This window comes from Protopterus annectens, chromosome 1.part2, assembly GCF_019279795.1.
Source record: "Protopterus annectens isolate FY-2018-M chromosome 1.part2, PAN1.0, whole genome shotgun sequence".
In the NCBI taxonomy this organism is placed as follows: domain Eukaryota; kingdom Metazoa; phylum Chordata; order Ceratodontiformes; family Protopteridae; genus Protopterus; species Protopterus annectens.
In genome coordinates, this window is record NC_056727.1 from 701,588,290 (window position 1) to 701,603,999 (window position 15,710).

At 45.2% G+C, this 15,710-nt stretch overlaps 1 protein-coding gene across 1 annotated transcript in view; it reads right to left on the bottom strand.

The window, feature by feature from the left end:
* LOC122792405 overlaps window positions 1-15,710 on the bottom strand; it is a 2,471,936-nt gene that overhangs the window by 2,163,051 nt on the left and 293,175 nt on the right. The window contains exon 4 of the mRNA XM_044060193.1: window positions 7,511-7,706. Coding sequence (XP_043916128.1) covers window positions 7,511-7,706 — 196 coding nt within the window. The remainder of the gene's footprint in view (window positions 1-7,510; window positions 7,707-15,710) is intronic.

Consider the following 15,710-nt stretch of genomic DNA (forward strand, 5'->3'; position numbering starts at 1 on the left):
ATTAAATGCATCATCCACAACAGTAAGTACTGGAGGAATGGCTAAAGGCCTATGCTGTGGCAAATGCAAAAGGTCCTAAGCCTTTTCCTAGAGTCTGAAAAATCCTGGCCCTGCCATTGAAATTGTTCCCTCATAGCATGCAAGGTTTCCCCAAAAGAAAATTCCTCAGGCGGAGAGGCAGAAGGAATGGAGTCTTCTGCATCAGAGTCCTCATAAGGAGAATAAGGGCCTTCTGGAGGATTTGTATTTTCTGAATCATCAGAGGAGTAATCTGTAGAAACTGGCTCAGGGGGCTCTGCTCTAGGCCTCTTCTCTGGAGGTGGGTGAGAGGCCCTGTCAGGGTGAGGCTGGGATCCCCTGATCAAAGAAATGAGATCCTCTGCTAGACTAAGCATTTGAGTACTAGAGCTAGGCCTGTGAGAGGGGGTCTTAGCAGGCACAGTCTTGGTTGATTTTGCTGCTTTAGCCCTGGCAAAAGCCTTAATTGACATTGATGCAGGGGGCCTAGCAGCTCCACGTGCAGGAGTAGATATATCTAAAGGGATAGTATCAGATAAATCCTGTGAACCTGTAAGAGCAGTTGGAATTTCAGTAGCAGATTCAGCCATGCTGGATGAGGCCTCGGTAGGAGGCAAGCTTTCAGCCGAAGGAAGAACCGAGGACTCTGTTTCAGCCAAAACCGAGACACTCGCGGTTGACTTAACCGGGGTTTCGGCCGAAACCGCGGACCGCGAGTGTCGGTCCTTTTCCTTGCGCTTTTTAGCTAATTGCGAAGTCGGAGTTTCCGACGGCATGTTGTAAGCAAAAGCGGAGCCGAAAAACTCCTCAGCAAATTCCGACCGACGTCTAAGTGTCCGTCGGTTGAAAGAGGCACAGGCTAGACAAGCTGCTACGTCGTGGTCTGGGCCTAAACAAGGTAGGCAGTAAGAGTGGAAATCTTTATGAGGTATTTGTTTCCCACAAGTTAAACAGTTATTCACTTTTTCTGACATCGGCTGAGGCAAGAAAGAGTCCCCAACGGAGTACTTAGCTTTTTAGAAGTCTTCGGTAGTAGCAATCTCTGGTTCTGACCGACAGGCACTTGCGAACAGCTTCTGCTTCGGGCGCCACGCGGCAAGAAAGACTGAGGAAAATGGCGTCGGCTGATGCCTTTATACCCGCTGAACTGCAGCTATGACGTCGGGTGAAGTGCGACATCAGCCGAGGCCAGACCCAGACTTTGGAATCCGGCCGACCGAAGGGCTGCCTGAGGCAGGACAACCCATTTGTTAGGACTGCAGATGCATCCTTGAAGGACAACAAGGGTTGACAGCAGCCTCTCTTTTGATCACCACATCGCCACTGTGATCAGAAAGTCCTCCTATGTGGCACATCTCATTACTAAGGGTTTTGCATCCAGGATCTCCCTCCACTCTTCCCTCATTAGGTCAATCATAGAGTACAATGCCCCATTTGGCATGTATCTGACTAGACACCTTCAACAACTGGAGAGGCATCAAAAGTACCTCACAAAGAGGATCCTAGGCCTTAAACACTTGCCCTATATGGACAGACTAAAAAAACTCCAACTATTCTCAGTCTCATATTGCCTACTTAGAGGTGATCTCTGCTTGACTTACAAAGCCATGTCTGACCCAGCTCTATTAGAAATGCTATATCTAAATAAATCCCAATCCCTCCGCACCACACACTCCAGAGACCTCAAACTCATTACCACAATTAACAGAACATGCTGGAGGGACAGGTTCATAACCCAGACACTCCACAAGCTATGGAACAGAAGTACAGTTTTGTACCTACCATAAATGTAGATGTTCGAGGATCCACATTGCTGCAGTCCTAACCATTGGGGTAGTCCGCTGTCCCAGTCGGCCCGAATACCAAAGTATATGGCTGACGTCGGTCAAGGCGCATTAGTCTGACGTCAGGACGTCAGGGTACTAATGCGCATGACCGACGTCATATCCTCAGTCTTTTCTTGCCCCAGATGTCAGAAGACCCTAAAAAGACAAGGCCAAAACCAAAAACACCAAACACTCCTGCACCAAAAATATGTACACTATATACAAAATTACAAGAGTATAACCTCACCCACACAACCACCCCTAAACACAGAGGGAAGGAGGGAGTAATTGGACTGCAGCAATGTGGATCCTCGAACATCTACATTTATGGTAGGTACAAAACTGTACTATGTTCTTCATTCCACATTGCTGCAGTCCTAACCATTGGGTAGAATCCCAAAGCAGAGGTAAGGGAGGCTGGCAAATCATAAGGAAGCAGGAGCTGTCAACATGCCTTGCAAAATAGCTGTGGCAAAACCAGCCCTAGATTTAGAGTAGAGAGGAAGGTGGTAATGCTTAGAGAAAGTATGTACTGAACTCCAAGTAGCTGCCTCCAAAATATCCTTAGTTGCCACCCCTTAGAAATGCTGTTGAAGTGGCAGTAGCCCTAGTGGAATGAGGCCTAATCCCAGCTGGAATCTCCTTGCCATGATGGGAATAACAAAAAGCAATGCAAAACCCAATCCACTTAGAAATAGTTTGTTTTGACACAGGCTTGCCCTGAGAACTCAAAGCAAAAGAAACAAACAACTGCTGAGACTGCCTAAAATCTTTAGTCCTGCTTAAATAATAACGCAACTGCCTGTGTACATCTAAAGTGCGCAAAATCTTTTCCCCCTTATTTTGGGGATCTGCATAGAAAGTAGGCAAATGAATAGTTTGGTTTAAAGCCACACTAGAAACCACCTTAGGCATAAAAGAAGGATTAGTACGTAATGATACCCTATCCTTATGGAAAATCAAAAAAGGCTCTACCGCCATAAGGGCCTGCAATTCAGAAACCCTTCTTGCAGAAGTAATGGCCAGCAAAAAAGCAGTCTTCCATGACAAGTATTTCAATTCAGCAGTAGCCGCAGGCTCAAAAGGTTGTAGAGTAAGTTTCTCCAACACAAAATTGAGATCCCAAGCAGGAGTAGGAGCTCTACGGGGGTCTTATATTCTTTGCCCCTCTAAGAAATTGCTTGAACAAAGGATGCGAAAACAATGGTGGGTCACAATCATAGTGAGCTGAAATTGCTGCAGCATGAATTTTAATGGAAGAGAAAGACAAACCTTTGTCCAATAACTCAGTAAGATATTGAAGAGCCACACTCAAATTAGGCTCAGAAATCTCCAAATTCTTTGCTGCACTCCAAAATAAAAATCTCTTCCATTTTTCTGCGTACACTTTCCTTGTACTAGGTCTTCTGGCTTCCATAATCACATTTAAAACTTGTTGAGGAAGCTGAGACCTGCTGTGTTTCAAAACAGAATATGCCAGGCTGTTAGATGAAGAGAGTGAAGCTTGACATTGAGCAGGTGACCGTCCCTCTGAGACAACATGTGTGGAATCAAAGGTAAAGGCCATGGAGGCTTCCTTACCAGACTCCTCAGTAATGGGTACCAGTGTTGCCGAGGCCAATCTGGAGCTATTAAAATCATCCTTGGCTTGTCTTGTCTGACCTTTAGGAGCACCTTTGGGAGAAGAGGCAGAGGTGGAAAGGCATACACATGAAGATTTTTCCAACTGAAAGACAGAGCATCCACTTTCCAAGCTGTGTGATGAAACCTCTTTGTGCAAAACTTTGGCAACTGGTGGTTTAGTGGAGAAGCGAACAGATCTATGTCTGGAGTTCCCCATGACACTGTCAATTTTCGAAATACATGATGATCCAGTTTCCACTCGTGGGGATCCATGATTTGTCTGCTTAACACATCTGCTAAGGAGTTCTGTGCTCCCGCCAGAAACCTTGCCTGAAGAGTTAGTTGCAAGCTGAGCGCAGTCTCCCATAAAATCATTGCTTGCCTGCACAACGGGTAAGAATGTGTTCCCCCTTGTTTGTTGATGTACCACATGACAGTTGTGTTGTCTGTTAGAATCAACACCTGCCCTGGAAGAAGTAACTCCTTGAAAGCCATTAATGCAAACTGGACTGCTAACATCTCCTTCATGTTGATATGTAGATGCTGTAGTCTGGCAGGCCACTTGTCTTGTATCCACTTTCCATTTAGATGAGCTCCCCAAGCAATGTCTGAGGCATCTGTCGTTAGAATCTGACTCGCCTCTGGCCGGGTCACAGAGAGTCCCTTGTTTAGGGAGCCCACCACAAAAATTCCTTTTGAATGCAAGGTATTATTTGAATGACAGTGTCCAAATCCTGGCAGTGCTGTGTCCATACATTTTTGAGATACCATTGCAGCTTCCTCATATGCAGTTTGGCATTGGGAAGCACCAGAATACAAGATGCCATGAACCCTAAGGCTTGAAGGACTGTCCTTGCAGTCAGCCCGACTGAAGAGATAGTTGATGGAAGTAAATGGAAAGATTCTTTTGTTTGTCCGGGGTTAAAAGGCCATCTGGGCTGCTGTAATCAGTCTCACACCCAGAAAGCACATGTCTTGAGAGGGTACTAGACTGGACTTTATTTCGCTCACAGAATACCCTAGGCATCTTAGCACTGCTATCACATATTCCAAATGCTGTAAAGGCCTTCCTTTTCTTGAGCCAGAATCAGGCAGTCGTCCAAGTAAGGATAGATTTGTATTCCTTTTAGCCTGAAGTAAGCTATCACTGGAGCCAGAACCTTTGTGAATACTCTGGGCGCAGTAGATAAGCCAAAGGGCAATGCAGAGAACTGATAATGGGAATTTCCAGCTCAAAAACGCAGATACTTCCTGCAACTTAGTCTGATAGGCACATGAAGGTAAGCCTCCTTGAGATCTAAAGTTACCATCCAGTGATCCTTGCCCAGCAGAGGTAAAAGCTGTTGTAACATCAACATTTTGAACTTGGGAATGTCCAGATAAGTGTTGAGGATAGATAAATCCAAAATTGGTCTCCACGTGTTCCCCTTCTTTGGTACTAGGAACAGGCGGGAATAAAATCCTAGGCCCCTTTCTGGCACAGGAACTGTCTGAATGGCCCCTATTTGGAGTAACAGAGAAATTTGCTTGTGAGCCTCTTTTCTTTGTAGAGGAGGAATGTCTGGCATGCCTTTGAAAGGAGGTAAGGTATGGAAATAAAACCTGTAACCGTGGTGAATGATATCCAAAACCCATCTGTCTTGGGTAATTAAATCCCAATTTTCTTTGAAAAGAGCCAGCCTTCCTCCCAAAGGTGCTGCCAGACAAGAAGGTACTGGCAGCTGAAAAGGTAGGTCATTGGGTCTGTTTACGAAAGGACTGACCCCTGCCCTCACTAGAAGTCTGAGCAGGTGAACTCCCTGTTCTAGGCCTAAAAGAACCTTGAGCTCTGCCCCTACCACGCCTAGACCTACCCCTAGACTGGGAATCATAAGCAGGATATGTCCATCCCTTAGTAGGCCAATTTCTACTAAACTTCGGAGGCTGCACCTGCAAAAAACTTTAACAGTTTGCATAGACTTAGCCTTGTCCTCCATTTTCTTTAAAACTGCTTCCACAGGCGAACCAAACAACACGTCAGACTGTAAAGGAGCATCCAAAATCCTTGTCTTAACATGCTCAGCTAAATTCTGATCCCTCAACCAGGCGTGCCTACGAAGAACAGAACCAGTGGCAGCCACCCTCGAGGAGGCCTGCACAGCATCAAAACCACATTGCAAGGAATGCTTACCCACCTGTTCAGACACATGAACTAAATCCTGCAACTCTTTACACTCAATACCTTCTGCCAGAGCATCCACCTTAGACTTCAATTGTGAAAGGAGATAATTTTGATATTTTAACATGTGAAACTGGCAATTCAACGCCCTCATGGCTAAAGTGGAAGAAGTATACACTTTCTTTCCCCATCTATCCAAAGCCCTTGCCTCTTTATCAGGAGGAACAGGATTTTTAACAACAGAAGCCTTAACACCTTTAGGCCCCTGAGAGACAGTTTCCGGGTCTGCCCTAGGACTCTTAAAAAGATACTTATGAGCTTCAGGCACCCTATAGTACCTATCCGGTTTAACTGGGGCAGGAGGCAAAGAATCAGGGTTCAGGGAAGCCTCTGCAAAAACATCTTCCACCACATTCAGAACAGGAGGTATAGCTAAAGGCCTATGCTGGGGTAAAAACAAGAATTCCCTAAGCCTCTTCCTGGAATCAGAGAAATCTTGACCTTCCCATTTAAAATGCTCCCTCATGGAATGCAGGGTCTCTGAAAATGAAAAATCCTCAGGAGGAGAAGCCGAAGGAGTAGAATCATCCACATCAGAATCAGAAAAAGGAGGATACTCCCGCAAGTCTTCAGCCGAAGACTCAGAAGCCTCCGAACACTGCTCAAAACTCTCAAACTCAGGTTCCACCCTAGGCCTCTTATCAGGAGGGGGCATAGAACCTCTAATCATAGTAATCAAATCCTCTGCCATTTTAAGCATATGTTTCTCAGGCAAAGATCCTGAAGAGCTAGGAGAAACCCCCACTGAAGTTAAACCTGGCCTGCCTCTCAAAGAAGCCTTGGAAACAGAAGGGAGGCTCTAACCACCTTAGGAAGAGAGGGAAGAACAGCCACCTGAGAAGCCCCTTCAGCCTGGCCTACCTCCTGAGAGGACACATCCTGTAACAGTAAAGTCTCCCTGAGACTCCAAAGAAACTCCTGGCAGAACCTCCGGCTCCACTGAGCCTTCTAAAGAACCGGCGTCCGGGACTGTCGGTTCTTCCACTCTAGGCTTTGCTGCTTTGTCCTTGCGCTTTTGGACGGGCGCCGGAGCATCTGACGGCATTTTATAATTACAACGCTTCCCAAAACTAACCTGGCACAGTCTAACCTTCTCTTAATAGTGCGTTTGTTAAATCTAGCACAAGAGCGGCATCCAACAACGTCGTGCTCAGGCCCTAAACAAGGTATACACAAGGTATGGTAATCCCTATGAGGTATCTGTTTCCCACAAGAAATACAGTTATTCACTTTTTCTGACATCCGGTTAAATACTGAGGCAAGAAAAAACCAAAATATTCCCCAACGGGGTACTTAGCCAACTTTGATTCGGTCTGAAACTCCGACTTCAGAAAATTTCAGAACGCCAACCTGCACTCGCAAAACTGCTTCTGCATCGGACCATGCGGCAAAAAAGACTAAGGATATGACGTCGGTCATGCGCATTAGTACCCTGACGTCAGACTAATGCGCCTTGACCGACGTCAGCCATATACTTTGGTATTCGGGCCGACTGGGACAGCGGACTACCCCAATGGTTAGGACTGCAGCAATGTGGAATGAAGAACATCTTCCCATACATGTCAAGCAGAGCACCTTGCTGACTCTCTTCAAGAGAAATCTTGATGAGTAGATGGTAAACAGAAAATTCACCCCGGGGATAACACCAGTGGCTCTACTCAACAGTGGCACTGGAAACTAAGGTCGGGTGGCACAATGCCAGGGTAATCCTATGGCTAGGCTTGAAAAGGCCCCAGGGCCATAAGCTAGTAGACACCTATGAACCTATGAAAAGCATTTAAAAAATATTAGCTGACTAGAAGTTTTGCTTGTCAAAAATACTTACTTTTTTATCAGGTGCATTTTGCTGAGGAGCAGGTGGGGCCGCTTCCTTAATGCTTGCCTGCTTTTCCAGACATATTCTGATCAACTGTTCACGTTCATCAAGTGCCAGTCTGGCTGCATTGCCTTGCGCATCTTTCTTACTGCTACCTCTGCCTTCAGGAAATGCCTCTCCACTAATGATTGCTCTGAATTTAAACCTAATTTAACAATACAAAACAAATTATCTGAATTCAGTACATAACTTCAGTATACAAAACATGGTTTGTGACAGTTCTATGCAATTCAGGTCATCAAAATATATGTTAACCAAATTAAATCAAGGGAGTATGCTTTTTTTTGTGGGGGTACACTATTCCCTAAACATCTTTCAACAAATATAAACTTCTTCCAAAGTTGCACTATAGTGAGGTAAAGAGGGTGTTGCTGAGTTGCACCTTGGGGTGGGGTGGAATTACTACAAGCTGATTGACTTCCCAAAAACAATGTATCATACGTTCTTCATAGATGTACTGAAGAACATCTATATGAATTTTTCAAAAAATAACAGTAGACCTAAAAGTTCATGACATACTGTAACACTCACAGGACTATATACAAATATTGCAGTGGTTCTGCAGCACAGCCTTCTCAGTAGTCTTGTTAGTTATCACACTCTAGCCAACATTAATTAGGTGGAATGTATATACAACACAAACTAAAGGACAACCACATCCTCTCTATCCTGCTCTTCCTCACAGGTGTCAGATTAAACGGACTACTACCAAGCTGAAATTAATAAGACAGACACTGGTAACCTAGAACATATCAATAAGCATAAGGAAAAGAAAACAATTCTGAATTAAAAACAATCCTTAACTCACTGACACCTCTGAGTTGAAGAATGCCACACCTCTAGCCACCTATATCATCTTTACTTTCCAGAGCATTTCCTGGAAAATCAAGTGAAAAAGCATGAACGATACAAATGTAAATATCCTATGAAAAGTAAAATAAGTGTTACCCATAAAGTCTTTACAATAACAGTCAGTGCATTCAGTCTTTACATCAACTCTATATTACAATGTACATAAAGCTAGAATAATAGTTTTTAAGTTTCATAAATGTGCAGCCTAGACAGTGTTACAGCACTTCTGCTGAACCAGACTTAAGTTTTAACATCACTGCAAAAAGTCCTTTGTATGTTAAGTGTACACATATAACACTATCATAATCAAGCTTGCTTACATAGACATTTACAGAAAACAATGAATACATCTCAGGATGTTCAATGCATAATGTAAATATCAATGAATATTTTCTTCAGCATCACCTACGGTTTCACCAGATAACATGCAAAATGTGTAAGTCATTTGGGTTTGAAAATGTACATATGGAAATATTGCATATCTTCATAATTACTAGCAAATTACTAGCAACACTGTACAGTGCATTATGCATTAACAATGACAATGCATTTCCCCTTACCATGACATTTGACATCACAGTTTCATAGGTATAAACTAAGCTAATGGCCACTGGGGTCTTTTTAAGCCTAGTTATGACTCTCAAACAATTTCTGGTACCCTTGGTAGTGTAAGCAGGAATTTGAGAGAGAAAACATTTACAGGCTGCTTGTGTCCATTACAGACATGGGGGCCAAACCAGAGTGAAATTCCAGTTCCCCATCCAACTGTCCAACTTGCACTTGAACTGGGTTAGGGAGGAACTCTGCTTCACATGGATGGGCAGCCAGTTACAGCGAAGGGGTAGTCTCCAAGATACACATCTGTCTTCTCCAGCAGGTCTCATTTATAATACAGGAAAGGTTCAAATTTTTAAAACGGGTAGTTCTGGTGGTGTATGTTTTGCAAATATGCAGAAAGTACATCAGAGTGGGGTCCGACAATACGTCAGGCATAGATTGTTTTGAGACAGAATACAGGGACAGGGCTTTGAGGCAGTCTGCATAAGACATGTTACTTATGCTCTGTATTCTTCAGTAAGGAAGATCTGTGGACATTCCAATCGCTGGATGTGCCAGGGTTCAGGTAGGTACCAAATACAACACTGTACTTGATATGGCTGATGAGTGTTGAATACAATAGAACAATGATCCTGCTTGGACCGAGATGCCATAACTTTGCTTATAAGTTGCACAACGTAGAACAATTGCCTCACTACACACAATGATGGTCAAAGGCTATCGATGTTTGTGACCAAGTCCCGGACTACTGGGTTGACTCATATGGGTGTGCTGACAATACAGTCAGCACCTGAGTGGCTGACTTCCTGGAAGATGCTGTTATGCATTTCTTGCCATTTTGTTTTAGTCCATGGCTCGGACACCAATTATTTCTCTATCAGCTCTACTTGCAGAACATTAAAGTTGATGGGGGATTCTATGATTGGTCCTAATTTGCAATAGTCTGTAAATTTTGTCAGCAATGGTCTTGACTTCAGAGAAGTAGATGCCAAAAAGAAGCAGTCTTAAGACCAATCCCTAAGGGACTCTGCTGGTGACTGGCTTCTTTGTAGAAGTAGACTCTTCAGTTCCAAGCTCCTCAATCCTGTCTGTGAGCCAGATGGTCATCCAACAAGTGACAGAAGGGTTTAAACTTAACATGTCTAATTTGTCAACAATGCCCAAATGGGATACTGTGTAAAATGCCTTGGCCAGGTCAAGGAACTCGGTGCGAACCATTCTGCCCTTGTTCATTGCTTTGGTGACCTTCTCAAAGAATTCCAACAGGTTAAGTAGCCATGACCTACCCCTTGATGAAACCAAACTGGGTTAGGGACAGTGTCTGGAGATTTCCTATGTCATTAATGAAAATTTTCATGACAATTCCTTCCATGCCTTTGCATACGAGACCAGGTAGACTTAGGAGTCTGTAGTTCCCAGGGCTTGTACACGTGCCACCTTGGTGCAAAGGCAGGATAGCTGCCATTCTCCATTTGTGAGGCATACCACCTGTTTGGAGGCTATGGCTAAATACTGATTCCAAATGGCCTGACAGGTCATGTGTCATGCTACTTAGAAGGCAGCCTGGGATATTGCTGGGGCCCATCAATGCAGTGTTCTTGACCTCCGAGAGCATCGAGAACCTGTACCCCAGTGAAAGTTGGGGGGGGGGGTTATATATGATGATATTTCCTGAGTAAAGGCTGGGGGGATTCGGGGGTAGTTAGAGCTGAAATGGTCAAACAGCAGATATCCTACATTTCAGGCTCAGTGTAGATGGCTCCACTAACAATGAGCTTTTCACACTTTTTTTGTGTTTGAAGTTGTGGACATAGCTAAAGAATGTTATGTCATTGTCCTTGGCCTGGGAGGCTAGATGTACCTCAAGTCTAGCTATGGAAGGCCATTTATCCTCTAGTTTGACAACAGTGCCTTTACCCTGCTAGATGCTAAACCTGCTAAATTTTGCCATGATTTTATTCCTTATGTTATAAAGCCTAATAATGCGATACCACCACGGTGCTTGTATTTTTGAGTTAGTTCTGTACTTATTCCTGGTGAATACATCTGCATCTATGCAGCTATTAACATTCTTGAGTAGGGTTTCTGTGAAGTTCCGTGTAGACAGAAATAATGTTTTTGGGGGCTTGAAATTTTGCCAATTCATCATTTTATAATAGGAAGCTAGCCTTTGAGTAGTTCATGCACATAGCTGGGTTACTTGGGGTTCCAAGTTTTATTTTTACTTCAAATGTGACTTGTTTTGGTTTGACATTACCAGAGGGACCATTACACTTGGTATGTGCAGCACTCTCCTGTATTAGTAAGGACAATGAACCCATATGTTTGTCAGTACAGTGACCAGTAGCACAATCTGGTCTAGGGAGTTTGGGTTTTCAAAATTCAGGAATCTCTGGGAGTGTTCTTTTGGTGTCATATAAGATTCCATGTTAACAGTGGAGTAATTAAAGTTACCCATGAATATATTATGCTAAGTGTCCCCAGTAAGCTTAAAAAAACAAGTTATGTACTCGCCATAACGTTCCATCTGAGTAGTTACACTTCATTTCTCTGCAACCTGTGGGTATTCGGAACCATATCGGACCAGAGACGGCAACTTTCCAAGCATCTGCTCCAAGCTCCTCTCCCCTACCTATAACCCATCACCACCTCCTACCTTCCCTCAGATCGAGTGTGCCACTACTCAAACCAATCAGCAACTCAACTTGCAATAAACCATGAGAAGGTTCGGGGGAAGGAGGGTGGGAAGGCTGCAGAAAAATGATGTGTAACTACTTAGATGGAATGTTATGGTGAGTACATAACTTCTTTATCTGAAGTAGTTAACTTCATTTTATCTGCAACCTGCGAACAGAGTCCCCAGCTACTCAAACTCCTGGGAGGCCCTCATGGAAGGATATTCCTGAGCACCGCAGAGCCGAAGGATGCTCTCCCTCTGGAGATCAAATCCAACTTGTAATGAAAAATGAAGGTATGTGACCTTGACCAAGTTGCTGCCGCACAAATGTCATCCAATGAAACCCTAGACCAAAAGGCAGCAGAAGTCGCCATAGATATGGTAGAATGAGCTTTAATAGGACCAGGCGGGGACAGACCTTTGTCTTTGTAAATTTGCAAAATACATAGTGAAAATTAATCCATCTAGCTAAGAAAACCTTGGCAATGGCTTTACCCAAAAAGGGTTTAAAAAAGGACACAAATAACTGGTCAGACTTACGGAAGGGCTTTGTTCTGTGTAAATAAAAAGGAAGTTGCCTATGAACATCTAGCAAATGCAGTTTATATTCACCCTTGTTTTGAAAATTTGGAAAGAAAACAGGCAGGTTAATTGTTTGATTGATGTTAGACTCAGAAGCCATTTTTGGTAAGAAAGAAGGGTTTGTACGGAGAGAAATCCTGTCCTTATGGAAGATCAAATAAGGGAGCATGGCAGACAAAGCCTGAAGCTCAGAAACCCTCCTAGCCGATGTAAAGGCCACCAGGAGGGCTGTCTTCCAGGATAAGAACTTCAAATCTACTGATGCTGCAGGGTCAAAGAGGGAAGCAACTAAAGCCTGGAGAACCAAGATCAGTTCCCAAGGAGGAACAGAGTCCTTAATTGGAGGACACAAAAGAAAGCTGCCTTTAAGGAAATCCTTACACAGTCTAGAAGAGGCCAGGGCATTCATGTTCTCACTGACATGGAAATTCGAAATGGCTGCCAGTTGCACTTTCACAGTGGAGGAACGAGCCCGTTGCTGAAAAATGTTGGCTAAAGAAATCCAACACTGCAGGAACAGGGGCTGTAAGAGGATCCAGGTTTCACTGAGAAGCCCAAATACAGAATTGTTTCCATTTACTGCAGTAAAACTTCCTAGTGGAAGTCTTATGAGACACCACCAGAATAGTTTTCACTGAAGATGAAAGACCGGGAGTCCTGGCAATCAAGGGAACTGGAGTAACCAAGCCATCAGCCTGAGGCTGTCCAGGTTGGGAACTGGAGAAACCAAGCAGTCAGCTTGAGGCTGTCCAGGTTGGGCGAACAAACACCAGAGGGATGAGAAATGAGATCCAGGCAGGGATCCAGAACCCAATGAGGAGCTAGAACATGAGACCAGAGGAAGGGGAACTACACTTGACGAGGCCAGAATGAGGCAATGAGGATCACTTTGCATCCCAGATGGCAAGCTTTCTGAAGAAACTTCAGAATGAGTGGTAACAGGGGATAAGCGTACAGTAGCTCGGGAGGCCAAGCATGGACTAGAGCATCTCTGGGGGAATCCCTTGGTGAGGGAATCGGAGCGAAAAACTCATTGCACTTCACGGTGGAAGGAGATGCGAAGAGATCACAGCAAGGCTGACCCCATGCAAGGAAGATCTCCGCTATCGACCGCTTCAGAGACCACTCGTATGGCATTAGAATAGTCCGACTCAATCTGTCCGCTAAAATGTTTGAGCATCCCAGGATGTGCATTGCAATCAGAAACCGACTGGTGGATATCGCCAACTCCCACACTCTCATGGCCCCGTGACACAGAGGGCAAGATCTGGTTCCTCCCTGTTTGTTGATGTACCAGACAACCGACATGTTTTCTGACTGAATTGCAATAGTCCTTGGAGGAAGAAGAGCGAGGAAAGGCTTGCAACGCTAAAAGCACTGCTCTCATCTCCAGAACACTGATGTGCAATCTGGTCTCGATCTGGGACCACGTGCCTTGGACCGTCCTCCCCAGATAATGCCCCCCCACCCGAGCTGGGAGGTGTCCGTAGTCACTGTGGCTTGGGTTGTGGGTGAAACAAATGGGTGCCCCGCTACGATCTCCAGGGATAGGAGACACCAGAGCAGTGGTGCCCTGCAGGCTTTGCTGATTTGAATCCGATATTCCATAGGGAGATCCATCCAAGACCACTGTAAGGTTAAAGTCCATTGAAGACGCGCACAAGGGAGGATAGAGATTGCTGCTGCCATAGAGTCCAGGGCTCTGAGAACGTTGCCCGCTTTCGGTAACCTGGGGCCAAGAACTACTGATACATGTGCCCAAAGACTCTGGACCTTGTCTGGAGTTAGAAAGACTTTCAGTCGGATAAAGTCCAAGATCTGCAACAGGACCAAGAGGGACTTGGAAATATTGATAGTGATCCCTAGCCGGTCTGCAAGATGAAGGAAGGAGTCTCTGGCTTGGCAAAAAGGACACTTGGTGGAAGCAGCAAGGAGCCAAAAGTCTAGGTAAGGGAATACCTGAATTCCCTGAAGCCTCAGTTGAGCCGCTACGACTGCAATTACCTTGGTAAACACCCTGGGGGCTGTGGTGAGACCGAAGGATAGGGCTCTGAACTGGAAATGATTGGCTCCCAGCCGAAAGTGAAGAAATCTCCTGGAGCTTCTGTGAATCTTGATGTGGTAGTAAGTGCCCCGGAGGTCTTATCGAGCATATCCAGTAGCATTCTCGAAGATACGGTAGAATAGACTGTAGCGCGAGCATCCGGAATTTCTGTTTGGCGACAGCCAGGTTTAAAGTAGACAGGTCCAAAATGAGCCTGAGGTCCCCCATCTTTTTTGGCACTGAAAAGAACTCTGAGTAAACGCCTGATCTGGACTGATCGGGGGGTTAAATGGCTCGTTTGTGAAGCAGCTTAGAAATCTCCAGCGCTGCTGTCTCCCTTTGAGCAGGTGGGACATCTGGGAGCTGTTTTGGGTGGACAGGAGGAGTAACAAACAGAATGGTGTAGCCTCCGGATATTATTTGAATCACTCAATGATCTGCAGTTATGGACTCCCAAGTTATAGGGTGCAATGATAATCTTCCCCCGACTGCCTCCAGAGTAGGACAGTCGAGCAACCCCTCAGGGCTGCTGTGTGGGCCTGTCCGAGAAGGGCTCCCTAGACCTGAAGTTCCTCGCACCCCTCTCCCTCTGGAGCGGCATCTGTCCTGTCCCCCTCTGCCTCTAGGGGATGGGTTGTCCTGAGAGTCCCGGGAAAACTGTGATTTCCGGAACCACATCTTCTTTTGCCCTCTCCAATTCCTAGAAAAAGGATCTTTGAGGACTAGAGAAGCAGATTCCGACGGTAGACAAAGTCTTCCTGTCTTTTTCACTCTGGACAAGGGTGTCACGTACAGTCTTCCCAAAAAGAGAAGAACCATCGAGGGGAGCATTCATGAAAGACGCCTTGAAGGGGTCCGCAAATTGATACAGTCTGAGCCAAGCGTGTTGCCCCTCATAGCCATGCCAGTCCCAGCCGCCCTAGTTGCTCCTTCCATAGCATGGGAAAGGAGGCGCATAGACATGTTTGATACTGACTTCAGAGTCGACATTTTCATGGAGTACAGACGCTTGTCCTCCGGCGACAAAGACTCTGGGGGCAACTCCGCTAACTCCACGACTAGATCTTGCTGCTGTTGTATAATGTGTGCCAAAAAGTTCAGTGCTCAGATTGAAAATGTCGGTGAAGAATAAAAGCGCTTCCCAAATAGATCTACCGCCCTGGACTGCTTGTCCGGAGGGTGGACCAAGGAACTTTCTTGAGCTAGTTTCCTCTTGGTGGCTGCTGCAATCACCATACCATCCACGTGGGATCATTTATACAAGGCCTGTCTGTCCAAGGGTGGAGAGAAGATCTTGTCCAGGCATTTAGGTATCGGCTCTATGGTGTCAGGCTCCTTCCATGCCCACGTGGTGATAAGATCCACCAAGGAATCCACTGGAGGGGACATCCAGGATGTAGATGGGCCCGTGCCAAAAGCCTCTAGGAACACAGATT